The 22,543-nt window shown below is 43.3% G+C and overlaps 1 protein-coding gene across 2 annotated transcripts in view; it reads left to right on the forward strand.

Annotated features, from left to right (window-relative positions):
• Window positions 1–21,261, forward strand: part of SACM1L (SAC1 like phosphatidylinositide phosphatase) — a 53,227-nt gene extending 31,966 nt beyond the window's left edge. For both annotated transcript variants that reach the window (XM_027523424.1, XM_027523425.1), the window contains 12 exons: window positions 1,045–1,130; window positions 1,918–2,004; window positions 2,491–2,559; window positions 5,234–5,313; window positions 8,176–8,274; window positions 11,924–12,062; window positions 14,035–14,104; window positions 14,217–14,289; window positions 15,016–15,109; window positions 15,217–15,309; window positions 16,722–16,779; window positions 19,416–21,261. In XM_027523424.1, coding sequence (XP_027379225.1) covers window positions 1,045–1,130; window positions 1,918–2,004; window positions 2,491–2,559; window positions 5,234–5,313; window positions 8,176–8,274; window positions 11,924–12,062; window positions 14,035–14,104; window positions 14,217–14,289; window positions 15,016–15,109; window positions 15,217–15,309; window positions 16,722–16,779; window positions 19,416–19,552 — 1,085 coding nt within the window. In that variant the 3' untranslated portion in view covers window positions 19,553–21,261. The remainder of the gene's footprint in view (window positions 1–1,044; window positions 1,131–1,917; window positions 2,005–2,490; window positions 2,560–5,233; window positions 5,314–8,175; window positions 8,275–11,923; window positions 12,063–14,034; window positions 14,105–14,216; window positions 14,290–15,015; window positions 15,110–15,216; window positions 15,310–16,721; window positions 16,780–19,415) is intronic.
• The last annotated feature ends 1,282 nt before the right edge of the window (window positions 21,262–22,543 follow it).

Consider the following 22,543-nt stretch of genomic DNA (forward strand, 5'->3'; position numbering starts at 1 on the left):
TCACATAACTCTTCGCTCTTCTCTCTTGCACACTCTTACTCCCAGTCTCAGTTTTTAAAATAACCGCATATTATCCCTAATGAAAATTCTGGGCAGACCCGAGTATAGCCCATGCTTCAACAAGTGGTTTTAGAAGGTGTTGAAAAGGCATTTTATTGCTGATTTGACTCATAATTTTTTTCCCTTTCTGGTAAATACGTTAGCAAAAACAGTGATATTTATGTTACACCTCAGTGTTATGTGTTTTAAAAATATGTCAGATAGAAAGGATGTGAAATATTTGAGATGGTTAAAAATCTACTTTTTTTTTTTTCCTGATAATTTGAGTCAGGCACTAATTGAAAGTTGCCTTTGCTTATTTTTAGCAAACTTTCCTTAGTTAAAATAGATAATATAAACAAGATAGTAAGGTAATGCTTCAAACATTTGAAAGAACTAACTAAATCAAGGCTAAATAAGAGCAGTGCTTTTCAAATTAGTTTTTTTTTGGTGTATGCATGGAGTTCTAGAAATTATAGTATTATATACAGTTTTTTGTGCTTTCATTTTGATAGTTAAAATTATCAGCATCTCCTGGGTTACTTGCATCATTATAACAAAAACTATTAACAAAATGGCCCATATTTGCATTTAATACTATGTTTAACGGTTTAACTTCCAAAATGGTGTTTTTCAAACTGGGATCTATGTCATAATACACTCTCAGAGGTTTTTGAGAACTTGTTTTTTCTTAAAAGATGTACAAAGTTTGAGAAACACTGTTTTGGAGGAATTGTGTGTATATAAATAATTGCTATAGTAAATAGCAGTCAACAGCATTTGTTTATTAATAGGTCCTTAATACTGCCTTTAAGCCCATGTAAATGAGCAAGCATCTGTTGTTAGCTTTCTGATGGTGTACTCTGCATTTGTTTGAAATTTAGTTTTGAAAGTACTTTTCCACTAATTTGAACTGACTTAATTCTCTTCAAGTTAAGAGTGAATTAGTGAGTTTCTTGTGTTTTTCTTATGTAATAAATATAGTTAATTTTTTTCTCAATTCAGGAATTGACTCCGAAGGCCATGCAGCTAACTTTGTAGAAACAGAACAAATTGTGCATTACAATGGGAGCAGGGCTTCATTTGTACAGGCAAGTTACCGCGTCTGTGAGGCAGCCAGCCAGTTGGCCTTTTCAGCTTGGGTTGTGGTTTCCCGTTATATTGTTGAAGGTTTTCTCCTTTTCTCTCCTTTTTTAAAGTAATATCACAGTCTATGATGTGGATAGAGTTCACCCAGAATAAGGATATTCCATTAAGCTGGCTGGCACTCAGCTTCCTCTGTTTCTGGCCCTTGAATTAAATGCCTACAGAAGAGGATAGGGTAGGCTGTGCAGGGGTTGTGGAAATGGGGCATCTGTGTGCTTAACCCGTCAGACTTCTACAGGGCAGTGAGCACAGGACAAGCAGCTGGCTTGTGCCCGACCCGACGTGCCGTGCACGGCATTGTGACGTAATACCCGAGCAGTGGCTCACTTGGTGGTTGAGAGCATTAATGGCTAAAAATATTTTTAAGTTCATAAAGGTACTCTTTTGAGAATGAATAAAGCTATTTTCTCGTTTTATTATAATGCCAAATTATATAGCAGACATAACTTGGTAATTTTTACTTGTAGATAAATTGATTTATTTTAGAATTTGGGAGAAGCCCAACTGTCTACAAGTACATGTATGTAAAATCAGAAAAAGTCCTTTCTAAATGTTTCCCCACCAAATATGAATTTAGGAGCAGGTAAGCATGAATTTGTTTCATAGTTAGTAGGTCATATGTTTATTTTTCTATTTTTCAGTCATTGATACTTACATACCCCTGACAGAAAGCTGAGAAAAACAAGTGTGTGTGTATATGTTTCTTTTTACATGTCTTCTCTTTTTTTGTAGACTCGAGGATCAATACCACTTTACTGGTCTCAAAGACCAAACCTCAAGTACAAACCATTGCCACTGATCAACAAAGTAGCAAATCATGTGTGTATCTTCCATGCTGTTTTCATTGATATGAATAGAAGCTTACTGGAGTTATAATTTGCATATAGAGCATGTATTCCTCATGAGTCAGGCTTCAATGTCTTTGAGACCCTTCTCCTTGGTTCTGGCACAGAGTGGACCTCTAAACCAAGAGACTGTATAGATGGCATATTAAAATGTGGAAAAACAAATTGAACGTCACAGTAAATTTTGATTTTAGAGATCTCAGTGAGATTTGCAACCTTATGCTGTTTAAAATATTTAGTGTATTCTATTTGAGATTATGCTCAGAAATAAAATAGTAATATTGTAGCTCAGAGTAGAATGGCTTATAATTACTACTTACTACACGGTATTAAGAATATCTAGAAGACAGCTTAATGTCATTCTCTTGAATATAGAGATAGGACATTTAAGGAGATCCTTTTAACTATCTTGGAAGTATTCTTGTAATCTGGTAAATAATTTTTTTTTCCCTCTTTCTAGATGGATGGTTTCCAAAGGCATTTTGATTCACAAATAATTATTTATGGAAAGCAAGTCATAATCAATCTGGTATGTGTCTTTCTTACATTTCTTGGGGAACAAAACCTTAGCATCTTTTTTTTTTAACATGACAGAATTTAACCATCGTAACCATTTCTAAGTGTGCCGTTCAGTGGCCTTAAGTTATTGTATAGTGTTGTGCAACCATCACCACTCTTCATTTCCAGAAGTTTTCATCATACCAGGCAAAAACTCAGTATCCCTTAAGTAGTAACCTTCTATTATCCCTCTCACCTCAACTCCCGTTAACTCTATTCTGCTTCTGTTTCTGTAGATTTGCCTGTTCTAAGTGCCTCATCTAAATTATACTGCGTAGCGTTCATTCCTTTGTGTCTTGCTTATCTTAAGCAGACCGTTCTTTACCTGGCTCTGAGTTACTCTGTAGTGTCTTTTCATTCTAAGCTGAGGACTCTGTGTAGTGTTTCTGGTAGGGCAGATCTGTGCTGTGCTTTGTTGCTCAGTCATGTCCAGCTCTTTGCAACACCATGACTGTAGCCTGCCAGGCTTCTCTGTTCTTGGGGGTTCTCCCGGCAAGATCACTAAGTGGGTTGCCATGCCCTCCTCCAGGGGATCTTCCCAACCCAGGGATCGAACCCAGGTCTCCCGCATTGCAGGTGGATTCTTTACTGTCTGAGCCACCAAGGAAGCCCAAGAACACTGGAGTGGATAGCCTATCCTTTCTCCAGGGGATCTTCCTGACCCAGGAATCAAACCAGGGGTTCCTTCATTGCAGGCAGATTCTTTACCAGCTGAGCTACCAATTCCCTCAGCTTTTTTTAAAATTAAGACTATCTTAATTTCTCATTTTTGAATTACAGTTTTGCCAGATATAGAATTCTTGGTTGACAGTCCTTTTTTTTTCCTTTCAGTACATCAATAGACCATCTTGTGGCCGTCTGGCCTCTAAGGTTTCTGAAGAGAAATTGGCATATAATTCTACTCAGAATCACTTGTATGTGATGAGTCCTTTCTCTCTTGCTGGTTTTAAGATCTCTCTTTGTCTTTAAGTAGTTCTATTATAATATCTGATGTGAATTTCTTTGGATTTGTCATATCTGGAGATTGGATACCTCTTGGATTTGAAGATCTCTATATTTCATCAAATTTGGGAAGTTGTTTTGCCATTTTCTCTTTATAACCTCTCTGGCCCTTTCTCTCCTTTTTCTAGGACTCCTATAGTGAATATATTGTGTGTTCAGTGGTGTTCCAAGTCCCCTAGACTCTGTTCAGTTTTCTGATTCTTTTTTCTTTCTGCTCCTTCAACTTGATTATTTCATTTGTTCTATCTTCAAGTTTGCTGATTCTTTTTTCTTCCTGCCCAAATGTGCTGTTGAACTCCTTTAGTGAATTTTTAGTTTCCCTTTTGTAGTTCTCAACTCCAGACTTACTGTGTGGTTCCTTAGAATAATTCTTGTTTCTTTGATCTTCTCATTTTTTTTCATATACTGTTTTCCTGATTTCCTTTACTTCTTTGTCTGTGTTTTCATTTAGCTCTGAGCATATTTAGGACAGTTGTTTTGAAAGTTCTTTATAAATAGGGCTTCTATAGAGATGATTTCTGTCAGTTTATCCTTTTTCATTAACTAAGCTTTGTCTTTTTTTTTTTGTATACCTTATGATTTTTTTGTTGTTGAAAACAGGCTATTGGATATACATAATACAGTAACTCAGGAAGTCAGATTCTTCTTTCCTAGGGGTTTCCTGTTTTGTTTTGATTGTTGAATGCTATAGTAATCCATCTGTTTTGAGACTTTTCCAAACTATTTTTGCAAAGACTGTTCCTTGTGTATGCTCACTAAAGTCTCTATTCTTTTAGCTTGCTTGTGTTCAGCTAACAGTGTGATAGAAATTTCCTTGAGTATCAGGCCCTGAAATAGACAAAGGAAAAACCAAAAAAGAGAACAAACCCATCTCCCAATTTCTGCTGACTGGTTCTGTGGTGGAGCAGTCCTTCACGTGTTTAGTTAGGCTTGCTCGGAACCTAGGGATTAGCTTGAGGTGAAGCCTTAAGGTCTTTTTAGGATTTTTCAGAGTGTGCATCTTGCTTGGGTATGCACAGGGCTTTCTAAAACCCTCCACGAATGTGGCTGTTTTTTAATATCCTAATTTCCCAAAGAGTCATCATTAACACCCCAGCTGCTTCTGCAGCTTTAGATGGTCTTTTTTTATGTCACCACCTGAAATATCTTGCCCTAGGCATCTGCTGGTTTTTAGTCCTCTTGCAGCTTATATGAACAGTGTTTACCACTTTCCCTGCCTGTGTTCACATTTATGCAGGACAGAGACGGCCGAGTCACTCCTTCAGATCAGAACAAAACATACACCATAGTTTGCAAATCAGTTCTCCTCTGCTCCCTCCAGTTAGAGGAGGGGGACTGAGAAGTGGTGCTGCTGCTTAAGCTGATTGTCACTGCACTGGGAAAGGGTAAGGCAAGGGCAAGAAAATGCTACAAAACTGTCCTCCAGTTTTGAAGATGGCTTTATCTTGATTGGACCTCTCCTTGGTTGCTAGAAACCTTTGATTGTTTTCCAGAGTTCCTACAAATTTGGTTTAGACAGCATCTCTTTTCTCCGATGTTTTTGTGAAGGTACAAGAGCTTAAAGCGTCATAGTCTGCCATTTTGCTCATGTCACTATCTCCTTTTAATTAAACTTAAAGCTGTGCTGGTTTTAATTTTTACAGGTAAATCAGAAGGGCTCAGAGAAGCCGCTTGAACAGGCGTTTGCAACAATGGTGTCTTCCTTGGGGAACGGAATGATCAGGTACCCACTGGAATCTGTTGTTGGGCCTTTCAGGCACGTGTGCACTTCACGTACATGCAAGTACACAGATCTCTCTCTAGACACATTTCAGTTGTTTTTAAAGCGTGATTTTGTTTGCTTGAAATTTTCTCTGACATAACTCATGTTGCAGGATAACTTCTTTTTTCATTTTTACTGGGAGTACAGTTGATTCACAGTGTTGTGTTAGTTTCAGGTATATAGCAGGGTGAGTCAATTACACACATACCTATATCCACTCTTCTTTTTTTTAAGATTCTTTTTCCACATAGGCCATTACAGAATCCTGAGTAGAGTTCCTTGGTTCCCTTTGCTACACAGCAGGTTCTTACTAGTTTTATCTCTTTATATATTGTAGTGTGTATATATCAGTCCCAATCTACCAGTTTATCCCCTGCCAGCCCATATCCCCTGGTAGCCGTAAGTTTGTTTTCTACATCCATGACTCTACTTATAAATGAGCTCATTTGTACAGAATAATTTAACAGTAATTTAATTTAACAATAATTTAACAATTTAAAATAATTTAACAATAATTTAACAAATAATTTAATTTGAATTTTGGTTGAAATCCTCGCCTTGAGGCTTTTTGTTGCCACAGCCATTGGGTCTTTAAGTTCCTCACCTCTGCCTGGTCCTGACCCCACACAAGCTGGAGCCATTTACTCTTGTGTGGTGGCCTTGTCTGGAGCGGCAGCTTGTCTCTCCTGTCAGTCACCAGACAACAGTTAGAAATTCTCTGAAGCTCTGTCAGAAAAGAGGGGGATCCTAAAACATTAGTAGTTGCCCTGTGTCATGTGCAGGCTGATGAGTCAGCCCATTTGGAGCGTCCTGCATCCAGAATCTGGGCTAGGAGATGGGGGTGTACTCTGGTAGGAAATGGTCACAGGCAGTGGGGAAAGCTTTCAAAGAAATAGTACTGGGTTATTTGGGGACAAAACAAAATTAGGACATAATGAACCTTTGGGGAAGAAATTAAGTTTGTTTTATCCAACTCAAAAACTCTAGCAAATTCTTCAGACCCTTGCTTCATGCACATTTCTGCCTTCTCACAGTGGGACCTGCCCAGACACACTTTGCATGTATCAGAGAAGTGATTCCTGTCCAAGATGTGCCTTAAAATTTTCAGAGGAATTACTCAGAATATATCTAAGACCCGAAAAATCAGAATCTCTGGGTTTAAAGTCCAGCATGTATCATATATTCTAGCAAGTTTATCTCCTGGTTGCTGGGTTACACCCCTGGATGAGACCCTTTCTGTGTTTCAGAGGGTTTCTGTAGGCGGGTTTGCAGCAGAAACTAACTTTGAGAACTTGAGGCATATGTCAGTCTAAAGTTGTGCCCTTGGTGTTCCAGTGCACTCGGAAGTGAAGCCCTAAAGCTATTGTTACCGAAATACAATGATGTAAGACATATTCTGAGAGACACAAACATAATTTTAGAAGGATGTAAGCTGAAGAATCCAAATGCATTTAGGTGCTAATGAGCCACTTAAATTCTTCAGAGGAGTCTATGGCCATGATCAGAGCTCTCCAAAAATAAATATGATGCCACCAGTTTTAATGGAGCTGCCTTTGAAAGTGCTTCCCCCACTCTCAGTCTGCCCGAAGTCTAGCTCACAGTTGGCTAACTTCTGTCTTTATGCTAATGTGTAAGGTCCCTCTGTAGAAGGAAATGGTAACCCACTCTAGTATGGAGAACCCCATGGACAGGGGAGCCTGGCGGGCTACAGTCCGTGGGGTTGCAAAAGAGTCGGATGCGACTCAGCAACAACAAGGCCCCACAGTTGGCTAACCTCTGTTTTTATGGTAATGCCTAAGGCCCCTCTTGTGCCCTGAGATAACCGCTGAGGTGAGAGAACCACGCTCTTGACCTGCTGGAAGCCCACCCTGTATTGGTGTTTGTTGTCCCTTCAGCCGTTGGAGCCCGGAAGTCACACGAGAGCGGGCGCCTAACCTGAATTTTGCTCTGTTGAGGACAGTGTAGTGTCCTTCTGGTCCTCGTCCTCCATGACTTGACTTGATGCTTGAACAGGAAGTTGGGTGAAAGTGGCTTGTGTGAGAATCGTCAGCTACCCTGGTGCCCGGGTTCTTTGCATTCTTCTTCCTCTCTTGAGTTTCAGGAGGTGGTTAATGATTTTCTTCTCCCCCTCAAGGGGCAGCATTTTCAATTCCTAGGAGGACACCTTCACTGTTAGATGTGTTCCAGCTTTGAGATTTATGCCTCTTAAATATCAGATGACTGAAAACAACCCATTCCTGGTTGACAGATCAGAAAGTTCTCTCTACCACTTGCGTGTGTGATGTGTGGCTGTTGATAAAGTGAATATTTTGGCAGGGTGAACAAGTAACAACCGGAGTAGGGACCATCCTGTTTCTGTTCTTCTCACAGCCTCAAGCACGCAACACAGTCCAGCCCTCCTTGGCCTGAATCGAGTTTGACCATTTGGAATATCTTGATTGATAGGAAAATCAGAAAGGGGCCCTATTCTTGCACCCGGGGCAGAGAGTAAACACACAGCAGATAGCTCAGCTGGACAGGCTACTTTGTATTAACAGGCCTCATTGCTGTGCCTTTTGCTAGGCTTATTGACTCCTATCTTAGGGCCCCTAGAAAAACATGTAAAGATACTAGTGTGTATTGTTTTCCTTCAGTAGATATGAGCATGAGAAGGTCAGCACATCTGTGCATGCCTCTGTGTGTGTGTATGTATAGTGGTAAACCCAGGGTAAATGTATGTTCCTAGGTGAAATGTATTTGGAGAGGAAGATCAGCTTATGAGGTATTACTAAAGAAAAAATGATTAATTTTCAGTCACTTTCTGAATATCTTTTGTTTTGTTAGGTACATTGCCTTTGACTTCCATAAGGAATGTAAAAATATGAGGTGGGATCGGCTAAGTATTTTATTGGATCAAGTAGCAGAAATGCAAGATGAATTAAGGTAAGTTCTGCTATTTCTCTGTGGAAATTGAGGGATGAGATAGGTGCATACATTAATCACATATGTTATGCATTAGCTAGCAGACCTGTAGTTCACTAGGTTCATACCACTGGTCTGCTCTCATTTTTAGTTTGTGTTTTTTTCCTGAAAGATTAGGCTTGGTGATTTTTAAGTATTTTAAAAATCTTAAAAATGACCCAGGTCTAGGTATTTTCATATTTTTATGTATTATCTTCTACACATTTACAAAGTTTAACACAATTAAAGATAGTTTGCTACTGTTTTATGTTCAGTTCTTTTCACTAAATGTTCTGTTACTTTTTGTCGTTAGCCTGCCAAGACTGTAATGTCAGCATGTAGTGGCTTTGCCGTGTTCCACTGTGTCATAGCACAGTTAGCTGAACGCTCTTCTTCACATTGGGCATCTGGTTCATTTCCTTTTCTCTTCCTTCCCTCAAAGACTGCTTCAGTGAATCACTGGGTATAAATATAGTTTTACTTCCGTTAAATTGTTTCTTAAGTTCTTCAGGGTAGGATAATGGACTGAAGGGTCTAAATATCTTTATGGTACTTAGGTGTGTTAAGGTGTAAATTACTGTGTGGCTTCATAGATGGACTGTACTCTGTGCATATCAGTCTTGACCTGTTTTAGAGCCAGAAGTAGGAATCTGGAAGCTAGTCTTATTTTGTTTTTGCCTTTATAGTTCTAATCCTGGCAAGCCAAATGTACTGTGTGAATTTCAGTTTCATGGTAACATAGTAAAGCTTCTCCTATAGTTATTTGCTCAGCTGTAAGAAAAAAATATTTTTGTACATATTAAGTAATACCTGCTGCTAAATCACTTAGTCATGTCCAGCTCTATGCAACCTCATGGACTGTGGCCCACCAGGCTCCTCTGTCCATTGAATTCTCCAGGCAAGAATAGTGGAGTGGGTTGCCATTTCCTTCTCCAAGAATTGCCTCTGCCTTCTCTTTAATTACAACCTTTTGTTTCATGTTTTTTAAAATCTTTGAGAGTCTCTATATTGGTAATGAAAGAAAAGTGATGTCGCTCAGTTGTGTCTGACTCTTTGTGACCCCATGGACTGTAGTCTACCAGGCTCCTCCGTCCATGGGGTTTTCCAGGCAAGAGTACTGGATTGGGAGTGGGTTGGGCCAATCCTGGAGTGGGTTGCCATTTCCTTCTCCAGTAATCCCAGCTATAGTTAGTTTAATCTGCCTTTTTCCCCCACCCCCACCCCTTCCCCATGAGGTTTTGTTTTGAGCATAGCTAGTGTAGAGGGGTTGACCTGTATCATTACTGGGGTGTAGACAAACATTGTCGGGGGGTGTTTCCTTGAGTTCACCTGTTAATTGCAGCCCCACAAGAGTTAAGAAAGGAGAGATTGACGCCAAAATCTGTGTCCATTGTGGTCACCATGTTCCACAGGGACAGTAGACCCCTTTCACGAAACTGTGACGTTCAGACCTCTCTGCACATTTGTTCTCAGGGTTTTGGGGGAAAGTGGAAAGAATCTGGGCTTTGGGGCCCTATCCAGAGTGTTTGAAATCTCAGTTTGCCTCTTATTAGCCGTGTGAACAGGAGCAAGTTAGTTATCTTCAAGCCTTGATTTCTCCATCTGAAAAGTGGAGATAATAATACTTATCTCTTAGACCTGTTCTGTAGTTTAAGAAGTAATCTTTATAAAATAGGTAGTATTTATTTTATAAGCATTAGAGACATTACTTTGTCAACAAAGGTCCATCTAGTCAAGGCTATGGTTTTTCCAGTGGTCATGTATGGATGTGAGAGTTGGACTATAAAGAAACCTGAGTGCCGAAGAATTGATGCTTTTGAACTGTGGTGTTGAAGACTCTCTTGAGAGTCCCTTGGACTGCAAGGAAATCCAACCAGTCCATCCTAAAGGAGATCAGTCCTGGGTGTTCATTGGAAGGACTAATGTTGAGGCTGAAACTCCAGTACTTTGGCCACCTGATGTGAAGAGCTGACTCATTTGAAAAGACCCTGATGCTGGGAAAGATTGAGGGCAGGAGGAGAAGGGGACGACAGAGGATGAGATGGTCGGATGGCATCATCAACTCGATGGACATGGGTTTGGGTGGACTCCAGGAGTTGGTGATGGACAGGGAGGCCTGGCGTGCTGCGGTTCATGGGGTCGCAGAGAGTCAGACGCGACTGACTGAAAATGGGGTGCCAACACTCACATGCACTCTATGTATACATACTCTGATTGAACCTCACTGGTTTGGAAGGAACCTCTGGTATATCTTTAGTCTAAACACATTCTTTTAAGCTGGGTGTTTTTTTTTTTTGCGTCCTGACATATGGTATCTTAGTTCCCTGACCAGGGACCTAACTCATGTCCCCTGCATTGGAAACATGGAGTCTTAACCACTGGACTGCCAGGGAAATCCCTTAAGCCCATGTTTTTTAAGGTCGTGATTTTTAGCCTGTGGTGAATCTACTGTATTTCCCCTTCACTTTTTGATTTTAGGGAGTAACTGTGGTTAATTTAATACTGTTTAGTATTCATCGTATTTTTCGTCCCATACCCTCTGCCAAGCGCTTTGTATGCATTATACACGATCTCATTGAACTGTAGAGCAGCCTGTTAGTGGTGCTGCCATCTCCACTTTGTGGATGAAAAAATACAGGCTCTGAGAAATTAGGTTATTTACTTAAAATTACATAGCTAGTAACTTGCCTAGGAACTAAGGCTAGCAAACTTTTCTGGCAAAGTCTATGCTCCTCACCACCACACTATATGTTGTAAAATTTGGGGGTTCATAAAATTATCTGAATGTATTGTTAAAAATGACAGACCCACAGGAACTTGTAACTGTGTTTGGCTCCAGTGCAGACATCTGGGTGATTCGGGGGAGAAAGTAAAGCAGATTTTTCAAGTAATACCCTATTATACCCTATAAACTATGTACTATTTGCATATATTAGCCATTTGAAGAAGGGATTTGTAAATGTTTTTAATGCACAATATCCAATCCTTTCTTCGGAGATTCTTATTCAGTTTATTTCTGAGTTGTTTGCTAAAAATGAAGATCAAGCACGTTCATTTCTAATGAACAACTCCGGGAGTCGTGATGCAGCACAGGGACTGAGGAGCGGGTCATAGTTGCTACGTCAAAGGAAGCCCTCTTCCGGCCTTGGGGAGACATGGTGTTGCCCATTGCATCTGTTACAATACTCCCACCTCCTTTTTCACATCTGTTGGGTGAAGTGACCTTGATGCTGCAATTGTTTTGAGATAGAGTCTGTCTTGCCTGTTCTGTTCAAACTTCCTTTTGGTCCTTGGTAATCAAATATACCTGAACTGTACATTTCCTGTCTGTCCTTTAATTTACCGGCTTTAATAATGTTTCTGACATAGACCTGTGTTATAAGAGGACTGTCCTTAGTGGGAGGGCTTCTCTGATAGCTCAGAGAAGAATCCGCCTGCAATGCAGAAGACCCTGGTTTGATTACTGGGTGGGGAAGATCCCCTGCTACCCACCCCAGTATTCTTGGGCTTCGCTTGTGGCTCAGCTGGGAAAGAACCTGCCTGCAGCATGGGAGACCTGGGTTCGATCCCTGGGTTGGGAAGATCGCTTGGCTGGCTTTGGTATGAGAGTGTTTATACAAATATGTTTTAGTTATTTTCTAGTAGACCCAGCCGGCGTGGTGCTGAGTACCCAGGAGGGCGTGTTCCGCAGCAACTGCATGGACTGTCTGGACCGAACCAATGTGATCCAGAGTCTGCTGGCTCGCCGTTCACTTCAGGCCCAGCTTCAGGTGCGCATGCTTTTTTTCTTCTATTAAGTAAACAATTTTTGAAAACCAATAATAAACACATTCATATGCCCCCACCCTAACCCAGCTCTTTGTGGTTTTGTGTCTTGGCATCCATGGGTATAGTTTGTGCGTGCCCGCGGTCAGTGTGTGTATACGGTTGTAAAGTCTGCTCTTTTGCTCTAGCATTATAGTTTTTTAAGAGTTGTACTGGTGTGCTGTAATTCACTAAGCCATTTAGGTTGCTACATTTTTGGCTTATAGATGAGATTGTAGAGAATACACCTGTGTATATTATTAGCTTGAATTATTTCCTTCAAGTTAACTCGTTCTGGGTTAAAGAGAATTTCTGCTTTCCAAGGGGCTTCCCACGTGGCCCCGCTTGCCAGTGCAGGAGACGAGAGAGACGTGGGTTTGACTCCGGGGTTGGGAAGGTCCCCTGGAGGAGAGCATGGCACCCCACTGCAGCATTCTTGCCTGGAGAATCCCATGGACAGAGGAGCCTGGCGGGTTGCAAAGCGTTTGACTCGCTGAAGCAACTTGGCATGCATGCACACTCTCCAAGGGGGTTGCACCAGTTTACCCTAACACTAGCCAGCAATAAGAAAAGAGTCTTGCTAGCATTGTTTTTATTGAGGAATGTTTTCTTTTCTAACGGTACAGAGTAGCACCTCTTAAGTTGTTTTGTTTGCATCTCTTTTATTGTCGGCAAGGGATGTTAACACCCAGGGAAATACTCGTGACACAGCTTTGCTTCACCAGTGTGACTGTTTTTGAGAAAGAGTAGGTATAAATAGTTTCTTTTGTTTATATATGGAGTTAAAAATACATACAGCCTAGATTTTCGGACCGCAGTCCTGTTTGTTGTAGGGAGCAAACAGAATGCATCCCAAATGGTTTCCGCCTAAATCATTTGTAAGAATTTGTCTTTGTTTATGGCAATTCTGTGGAACTTGGGGAAGAATTGTGGAGTAAAATCCCTCCCCGAATCCTCACGTACTCATGCTGAAGGCGTGCTCACCGCCTTTGAGTACTCCAGCTTGTGTGATACTGAGTCCTTGTCAGTCTGATGGATTTACTTCAGAGGATATTTTTCAATAGAAACCATATAGGGACTGGTTATTTCCAAGGCTGGTTAACAGGAATCTATTGGACTGGGTTCTGTAATCTGTATTTAACTAATTTACATGCTAAAAACAGTCCTATACAAGCTCAGCAACCTGCAGAGAGCCTTCGGGCAGGAGCTTCTCCAGCCTCAGGGCCCGCTGACGGGCCTCCAGCTGTGCCTGTCCCCTTCCAGAGAGGGCCGGTCACCGGCGTGGGCAGGCCCTGTGCTGGGGGAGTGAGGGAGGGCTCATCCAAGGCGAGCAGTGAGGATAGTGGTTCTAAGAGGCTTGCGGGCCCGAAACAAAGACCAAGGTAGGAGTCCCTAATCTGTGGTCAGTGAGCTCCAAAGGGGAGTCCATGGAGGGACTCGGGCTGCCCGGAGTCCTGAGATGACATGCAAAGGGCCGTGCTTCTGTGCAGTTTGTGGGGAGGGAGGGAGGTAGCATTCCTCTGGTTCTCAAAGGCCCCTGGCTAGGGTAAGTGTGGAGGGCAGCAGTCTGGGTGGTGAATTGTGAGGCGGGCAGAGGGTCCAGGTGGTGGGAGGTTGGGGGTGGTGGCAGGGAAGGAGGGAGCACTGACTGCATACTCCCGCCTTTACCTCTGCCCCTGTCTCTGGGTTTACACAATTCTGCCGCCGGTGCTGTGGTCTGGGGCTCAGGGGAGAGAGGGGCTGTGGGCGGATGGGAGCCCAGAGAGAGGCTTTGCAGCCGGGCCGAGCAGGAGAGGGCTGTGGTCCACGCGTACAAGGAAGACATCTCCTGGCTGAAGCCAGCAACCACGTGAGACTCTGTGGAGACTATGCTTTGTGTTCTAAATCACACGTGCTGAAATCTGTAGCATGTAAACATGGGTATGACTCTTGTTGCAGAGACTAGGAGTTTTGCATGTGGGACAAAAGCTCGAAGAACAAGATGAATTTGAGAAGATTTACAAAAATGGTAGGTCATTTCTTGAACAGAGGCAAGGTTATTCAGATTTTGAAGTAAATATTTTGGACTCAGAGCATTGGTGTCAATGATTACTAACTGATTTTTCCTCTCCCCTCCACAGCCTGGGCTGACAACGCAAATGCTTGTGCCAAACAGTACGCGGGAACCGGCGCCTTGAAGACGGACTTTACCAGGCAAGCCGCGCTGAAACCGCGTCAGTCCAGGGCTGCACAGCTCCGGTGCTTGGCAGACCGCTCGCGCAGCTTTTACCCAAGAGCACCCACTGGTGCCTGGGCCTCGTTCCAGACCGTCAGCTGGGACTCGGGGGAGAGGAGGCCCAGGCACCGGTGGCTTTGTGGCGCCCCTGGGTGATGCTGGTGCACAGTGGGGTTGAGCGCCATGGCGCCTCAGCTCCTCTCAGCCACCTGCTGTGCACCTGACTCACCCCAGGCCCTGCAGCAGGTCGGGGAGGGGCCTGGGACTGTGCCCGCGTGATGCTGGGGCTGGTTTCAAGGAGCGTACTGGGGAGTGAGAGGTTGGAACTCTGTGAATTTGTTACAGATGTGGTTGGGTCTTTTTCTGCCGTATGGATTCCCTGGGAGCAAGATAAGGTTTCTAGTCTGTTTGCTTTATACTGCTTAGCCTGGGCTGTGTTTCTCTTCTTGCTTCTTGTCTTTGCAAGGGGAACTGAGCGTGTTTCCTCTCTGTGTCTACTGTGTAAGGCTTTAGAAAGAGGATGCACATTTTTTGGACTCAGTACTGCTTTCTTTTGTGACATGTCTCCTTTATATATTCAGGAATTGTAAAAAAGAAATCTTTACAATTTACTTATCTCCATACCACGTACTTATTGGCCATAAACAGTGTGAGAATTTAATATGCAAATCTGTGATTCAAAACTTAACCTCTTATTTAACCAGAACTGGGAAGAGAACTCAGTTGGGACTTATAATGGATGGCTGGAACTCACTAATACGGTATTACAAGAACAACTTTTCTGATGGATTTAGACAAGTAAGTTTGTTTTCTGATGCTAATTTGTGGTTATTTGGTGGCTGTATCTTTGTACTGTTCCCCATACCTAATTGGGGAGTTACTGTTTCCCTTTTTTTCTCTTCTAGGATTCCATAGACTTATTTCTTGGGAACTATTCAGTGGATGAATTAGAATCTCATAGTCCTTTAAGTGTTCCAAGAGATCTGAAATTCCTGGCTGTAAGAAACCTTTTATGTTTTTTAAGTTGTTAATAGCATTATGACTGAAGGTACAGACGGTCCAACTCCCCTTGACATAAAACAATATGTGTTGTTCTAAATGGAATATAAATACTTACGTTGCCCCAAGGAGCAGATCAGGGAGAAGAGTGGGGTAACTTTGGAATGTTGTCTTCTCTCGAACTTGACTGTCTTTTGCAGCTCCTTTGTTTTGTTTTGTTAACTTTTACAGTGCTGTCTTGGTTTCTGCTGTACAGCAGCGTGAATCAGCCATAATTATACATAAAGCCCGTCTCTGCTGCGCCTCCCTCCCTTCCCCATCCGGCCCCCTCCAGGTCAGCACAGAGGGCCGGCTGGGCTCCCTGTGGCTCCCAGCAGCTCGCCACCAGCTCCATTCTACACATGATCGTGTGTGCACATCAGTGCTGCTTTCTCCGCCCGTCCCACCCTCTCCCTCCCCGACTGCGCCCACGTGCCCGTCCTCTCCATCTGTATTTCCTGCCCGGCAGATAGGTTCATCGGTACCATTTTCCTAGATTCCACGTATATGGGTTCATACACAGCATTTGTTTTTCTCTTTCTGACTTCACTCTGTAGAACAGTCTCTGGGTTCATCCACCTCACTAGAACTGATTCAAATTTGTTCTTTTTTTTTATGGCTGAGTAATACTCTGTTGTATATATGTACCACATTTTAAAAAATCTATAAACAGTTAATGCTGGAGAGGATATGGAGGAAAGGGAGCCCTCTTTCACTGCTGGCAGGAATGTTACCTGCATAGCCATTATGGAGAAAAGCATGCAGTCCTTAAAAAACTAGGAACGATCTGCCATATGACCCAGCAGCCCCACTGTTGGGCATATGCCCCGAGAAACCACAGTTCCAAAAGACACGCACCCCGGCGTCCATCGCAGCGCCGTTTATGATAGCCAAGACGCGGAAGCACCTAGATGTCCAGCTGCAGATGCTGTTTAAGTGAGAGCACAGACGTGGAACAGTTGTGAGGGTCTCTCGTTTCAGGGAGACTCTGCTCCCCCTGAGGTTCAGGGATTGCTGGAGGCAAACTTGTGATGTAGAAATCTGTATGTTTTTGACACGTCTCTCGTTTCTGACTCATTCACCAGACTTTGCAAGAGCCTCTCTCGGGTTTCATGCGAGCAGGCAGGGTGTCCTGGAGTGGGGGGCCTAGAGTCTGAGTACACATCTGGGTGACCTCCCTCCTCTTTCTTCAGATCTTTTAATCTGTTTGAAGATTTGGGCAGTTATGATCAAAACTCTAATGACTTTTTCTGAAAGAAAGGTATCTTGTGTATTAGATGTAGACGGGTTCTGTTGTCTTTCAGGGAAAGCTGATTTTACAGCCGCGATTAGCATCTTACGTGACGGTTTCTCTCTCTGTTTCCTTTTCCAGCTGCCTATCATCATGGTTGTTGCCTTTTCCATGTGCATTATCTGTTTGCTGATGGCTGGTAAGTCTGCACTGATTTCACATTCATCTTTTAGAATGTTGATCTTTCCTGTATAGCATCTTACGTCTGTGCCTGCTCAGTACGTGGTGTGTCCCTGTTAAACTGAATGAGTAAAGGGAGCAGGTGAGGTGAGTCCTTAGATGACAGGAAGGAAAGTGTATACTCGGTAGCTTGATAGTGTGTTTTTTTCCACTTGAGCTCTTTTTTTTTTTCTCATTACCAAAGTAATACATAGTAATTACAGAAAATACAGTTAGACAAAAAAGAAAATGTTATCACCTTTCCTTTCAGAGATAAGCTAATTACTCTTAACATTTTGATGTTTTAATCTTTATAGGTGTGTATTTTTTTTTCAAAACGCAGATCCTATAAACTTTTTTGTACTGGTTTTTTCACCGAGCAGTATAAATATTTCCCCATGTCTTTTATTTTGAATGGCTGCAAAGTATTCCGTTGATGGATGTATAGTTTATGTAACCAACCACCTGTTGTTGGGCAAGTCAATAGTATTATAGATTAATACCTTACTTACTAAATTTAAATAGAAGCATTGCCTAGGAACCTGAGCTAACAGACAGGAATGTTGCTGGTTTTCTTTTTCCCTCAGTGTTTGCCTGTGTCGCTAAGTTAATGGGGTTAGTTCCTTAGCTGCTTATTTAGTGCTGTTCAGCGCTCTGAGAATGAGTCTGTGATGCTGTGTTTTGCTTGGAGGTGCAGCCTCGGGCACTCTGAAGGGTGCCGCTGGGCTGACAGGCTCCCTTCTCGAGTGTCCCTTTGCTCCCCTGCACAGACCTTGGCTCCCCCTTTCTGGGCTCCACAGTGCGGTGTATCCCTCCCTCTTCCCTCTCCTAACCGCATAAGCACTGGGGGATTCATCTTCGGAGGCGCTCTGCCCCGTGCTGTCCCAGCACCCCGTGGTGTTTCTAGTTTGGTAGAGTGGTAATGCTTTGCATCCTTGCTCATCTTTCAGAGTACATCAGCAACCTTTTGAAGGCAGAGACCTGTCTTACTGTTTTACCTCCTGTGCCTAGGACACAGGGCGTGCGTGCTAAGTTGCCTCAGCCGTGTCTGACTCTTTGTGACCCCATGGACTGTAGCCCACCAGACTCCTCTGTCCATGGGATTTCCCAGGCAAGGATACTGGGTACAGGAAGCCCTCAGCAAAAGTTTCCTGGATTAAGGCCTCCTGTTCACCCCCCTCACTAATTCTGCCAGCTTCTTCAGGGGTGGCTCGGAACCTGTTCGTCTCTGTAATCCCCGAGTGTTCAGCAGTGAAGGTGGTCACGACATAGGAAGGAGCTGCCCTCCTGTTACTCTAGGGCAGAGGTTAGCGTATGTTTTCCGAAAAGAGCCAGACAATGAGTATTTTCGATTCTGCAAGCTACATATGGTCTCTCTTGCACACTGTTTTTGCAGCTGTTTGAAAATGTAAGAACTCTCACAGGACGAAAACAGGCCAGGGCGTCTCGAGTGCAGCATCGCTGTGTGCCGGGACGGGGGCCTACGTCACGTTTGGGGCAGGGAGGAAAATGAGGGACCAGCGGACTGTGTTGCTCACAGTTCAGTCCACGCCCTCGGTCCTCTGACTTCTTTCTTTAACACACTGCCCGGTGGATGCCTTTCCTGGGAGCCACTCACTGTTGAGTTAGCTTTGTTAATCTCGGTCTTTTTATATACGCACATTTCCCTATAGAGTGTCTGCAAAAGCAGGGATGCCAGGACCGAGACTCAGCCGGAACAAATGGATCATCCCTTTGGGGAGCAACCCAGGGTGGACTTTTGAGGAACTGCCTTTCTCTTTATCCAGAAAGACCTTTAAAACCCAGAGCTGTCAGAATCAGCAACTGTACAAGTGTGAATGTTGCACAAGTGAAGACGGACTGGATGCTGTGGATAGTGATCTGTGATGTCAGTTGTTGTAACGTAATGATCTTTGTGGTGGTAGATGTGACAGTGTTTGATTTCTAGCCCCTTCTTTGGTTTTTAGTGAAAGTCGCTCAGTCGTGTCCAACTCTTTGCAACCCCATGGACTATACAGTGCATGGAATTTTCTAGTCCAGAATACTGAAGTGGGTAGCCTTGCCTGTCTGCAGGGGATCTTCCTGACCCAGGAATCGAACCCAGGTCTCCCACATTGCAGGCAGATTCTTTACCAGCTGAGCACAAAGGAAGCCCAAGAATACTGGAGGGGGTTGCCATTCCCTTCTCCAGGGGATCTTCCCAACCCAGGGATCGAACCCGGCTCTCCTGCACTGCAGGTGGCTTCTTTAACGTCTGAGTCACCAGGGAAGTGTTGTCAAGTGGTTCTCAGATGTAGTCCCTTAACCAGTAGAATCAGCATAATCTTGGAACTTTTGAGAAATGCAGCTTTGGGGGCCCTGCTCCAGCCCTGCCAAAGCACACAGGCTGGGGATGAGCCCCGCCGCTGACACTGTTTCCAGCCCTGAAGAAGATTCTCAAGCCAGCCAGAGTCAGAGAACCACTGGTTCAAACCTTAACTGAGAGTTCTTATGTTTTCCTTTGGATGTGTTTGTAAACTTGAATGCTGTCAAGATGTGCTAAACAGCTGAAAGCTGGAACTAGTGTCAATAAAATGGCTTGTTATTTATCAGTATTTTGTTTTTTAAAATCAACAGGTGACACCTGGACAGAAACACTGGCCTATGTGCTCTTCTGGGGAGTCGCAAGCATCGGAACATTTTTTATTATTCTTTACAATGGCAAAGACTTTGTTGATGCTCCCAGATTGGTCCAAAAAGAAAAGATAGACTGAATTTGTGTCTGTGGAAAGCGGCTTGGCCTGGAAGATTCCATTATGCAGAACTGGAGTCTTTACTGACCCGCTTTCCACGGCAGCCGAGGTCTTTGTAAATCGTTTATCCAGGAACACATCTTGTGCTGGGTGTGGGGTGATGACTTAGAGTTGATCTGGTGTTAACTGCCTTGATGATCTCTTTACTGTTGGGATAGTTATATTTACAATTTGAAGCTAGTCTATAATTAAAATGTAACCTGAATTCAGCTCACAGAATGGAAGGAACCTATACATCGTCAGTTGAATCAGCCATTGCAGAATGAGTAGTATATTTAAAAAATCTAGCTTCTTCCCTCATTTGAAACAGTGAAATTATTTTTGTAGCTCAGTTTATGGTCACTGTAAAAGCAGTTGCTATTAGCAGGCTTACTTTTCCATATACCTTTGGACTTTTCTTAACAGCTTAATGATAAGCTAACTAGTCTGTTCATAACATGTAAATCTACATAGATCAGGTAGTTGGACGAAATCGTCCATGACTACATAGCAGGAAGGAGGTGTTCCTCTCGAGTTCTAGTTGGACCGCCTTACGAGTTCAGTCAGTTTGAACTGTGCAGTTTAAGTGTGATGAGAAAAGTTTCAGATGTACTCTATCTTTTTTAAAAGGTGTAAATGAAATCAGCGAATGTAAAGTCTATTCCTCATGCTAGAGGTCCAAAGCCGCCTCGGTCTTGAGGATTGCCCCGGTGTGGGAGCAGCCGCGGTTGGTCAGCCCCTCCCTCCTGGCCCCTGTGCTTTCCTGGGTCTTTCTTCGAGACATGCAGGTCCCTGAGCGCGGCTCATGCCGAGTTCTGTGTTGCCCTTGGAGGCAGCAGCTGCTTGTGCACACACGGCAGTGTTGGCGCTTTTCACTCTGTGATTATTTTTGTTGCATCAGTAAGTGTGTCTGAAATTCAGTGCTTCCAGGTAGTCATCGCTCTCCAGATCAAGGACCAACTGACAGCTTTAATTTATGTGCAGAAATAAACCTGAAAAATACGCTTTAGAAGCTGTGCATAGTTCTAATTAATAAGTCGGAAACTGTATATTGAAATTGTAATTATGAGGTTTAAAAACTAGGAAGTATCTAAGATAGTGTAATTGCCATTATTTTATAATAGTTCGATTAAATACCGCTGCAATATTTGTGTTGTGGTTGAAAATTATGTACAGTTTTTTTTTCCAATGGTAATACCTTTTGTTGTCCTTAAATATCTCTAAAAAGCGCCTTGATTTTAACATCACCTTTTTTCCCAACATTATCGTTTATAAACATTAATAAGAGTTGTTGCTTTTAGAAACTCTAAAGGAAATAATAGCTGGAAAACCCTCTGTAGCTTACAGTCAGTCATTAACACTCACAATAGGGTAAGTAATTAGAACTGCCTACTCTTAACTTGTAAATAAGCATCATTTGTTCCAAAGAGAAAATATCAAAACTCGGTTTATGTCTACTGTGATGGATCGTCAGATGCTACTGGGCATTTCACATTAAGAACTTATTTCAACAACCATGACAAAGACCAAATCTGAATGCTAATGTGGCTGTTTTGCAGTGAATGGGCTAATGTTGGTGTGTTAGACCTTGAGGTGTCAATATTTCAGAAACCTGCAGTAATTTTATTCCTAAATTCATGTACTGTCTCATCTGTAAGTGAAAATAAAATGACATATTCTTTTCTAACTAATGTTGGTGTCATTCCTATACCTTGTCTTCAAAGGGATATTCTTTTTTATTTCAGAATTTTAAGAATCATGCAAAGCAGCGCACGGTCATTATTATCTTTAAAACATTATGTTCTTTGCCACATAGGCCTCTCCATCTTGGCAGTTTGGTTCATCAAAGCCCGTAAGTCACAGTCTTCTTGAACCTCATCTCCGAAGTGTCCTCTCATCTCTCACACGTGCCTTCTTCTCTGCACTAGAAACAAGTCACTGGGTCAGCGCACTCGGGGAGGGGACCGCGCGGGGCACGGGTACAGGGCAGGGCCTCTCTGCGAGCCTGGCCACGTAGCCTGGAAGGAGGGGAGCAATCCAAGGTCGTGACTCAGAGCTGGTGAGAATCGGGTGTTCCCTGTGCTGTGCCTTTGGGGCTTCTGAATTGTCTGTAAGATTGCTTGTCCTTAAAGATTTGTTGGAATACTTGTTTGTAGAGGAATTCTCTGTTGGTGTCGGTGACTTCTCTCTTCGTTTTCTTGTGACTTTTGGTGAAAGAAGTGTGTACTTGCAGTGGTGTTGAATTTACCAAACATCCACTCCCACCGCTTGTGCCTGGGTATGGCCACATGGCTCAACTCCAAGGTGGGGGCATCCTTTTGACATACTTTTGATCTTTTCACCTCTTAGGTCTTTTTTCCTCCCTGTAAAGTAAGGAAAGGGTCTGTGTCTGTCCAGGTAGATCAGATTATGCTGAGGTAACAAATGAGCCACACAAGCTTCCACCTGGAAGCTTCTTCCCAGCTCTCAAGGGCATAAAAAAAAAAGGCTTATTTCTCACTGCTTCTGTGTGTCCTTGAAGGGTCTGCTGCAGCTCTGTGACGTGCCATCTGCATCCTGGGGCCCCGTGATGGAACAGCTTCACACGGGAACATGACCAGTTGTCCTGGCAGGAAGGAAAGGGAGACATTTCCACTTGAAGGTGACAGCCCCTTCTGCTCACATTTCATTGGTCAGAGCAGGTCTCGTGGCCAAACCTGAAGTGCGGGATGGAGGAGCGCAGCCCGGGAGAGACTGTGTGCTGTGACCTGACACGTGGTCCAGTTTTCTTGTCCTGCGTGGTTCCTGGGAGAGGCAGCAGAGAGCCTGCCGACTCCCCCGCCCTGTAGTACAGCACCGCCTGTTGGGCTGCAGGCTCCCTCCACTCCCTGGGGCGTCGGGCTTCTCCACTGCCGAGAACGCGTCCTCACTCTGATGCCTCTTGCAGGGTGGCCTGGCTCTGCCCTGAGCTCGGGGCCCCGGCTCCTCAGTCTG

Source organism: Bos indicus x Bos taurus, chromosome 22 (assembly GCF_003369695.1).
Source record: "Bos indicus x Bos taurus breed Angus x Brahman F1 hybrid chromosome 22, Bos_hybrid_MaternalHap_v2.0, whole genome shotgun sequence".
NCBI lineage: Eukaryota > Metazoa > Chordata > Mammalia > Artiodactyla > Bovidae > Bos > Bos indicus x Bos taurus.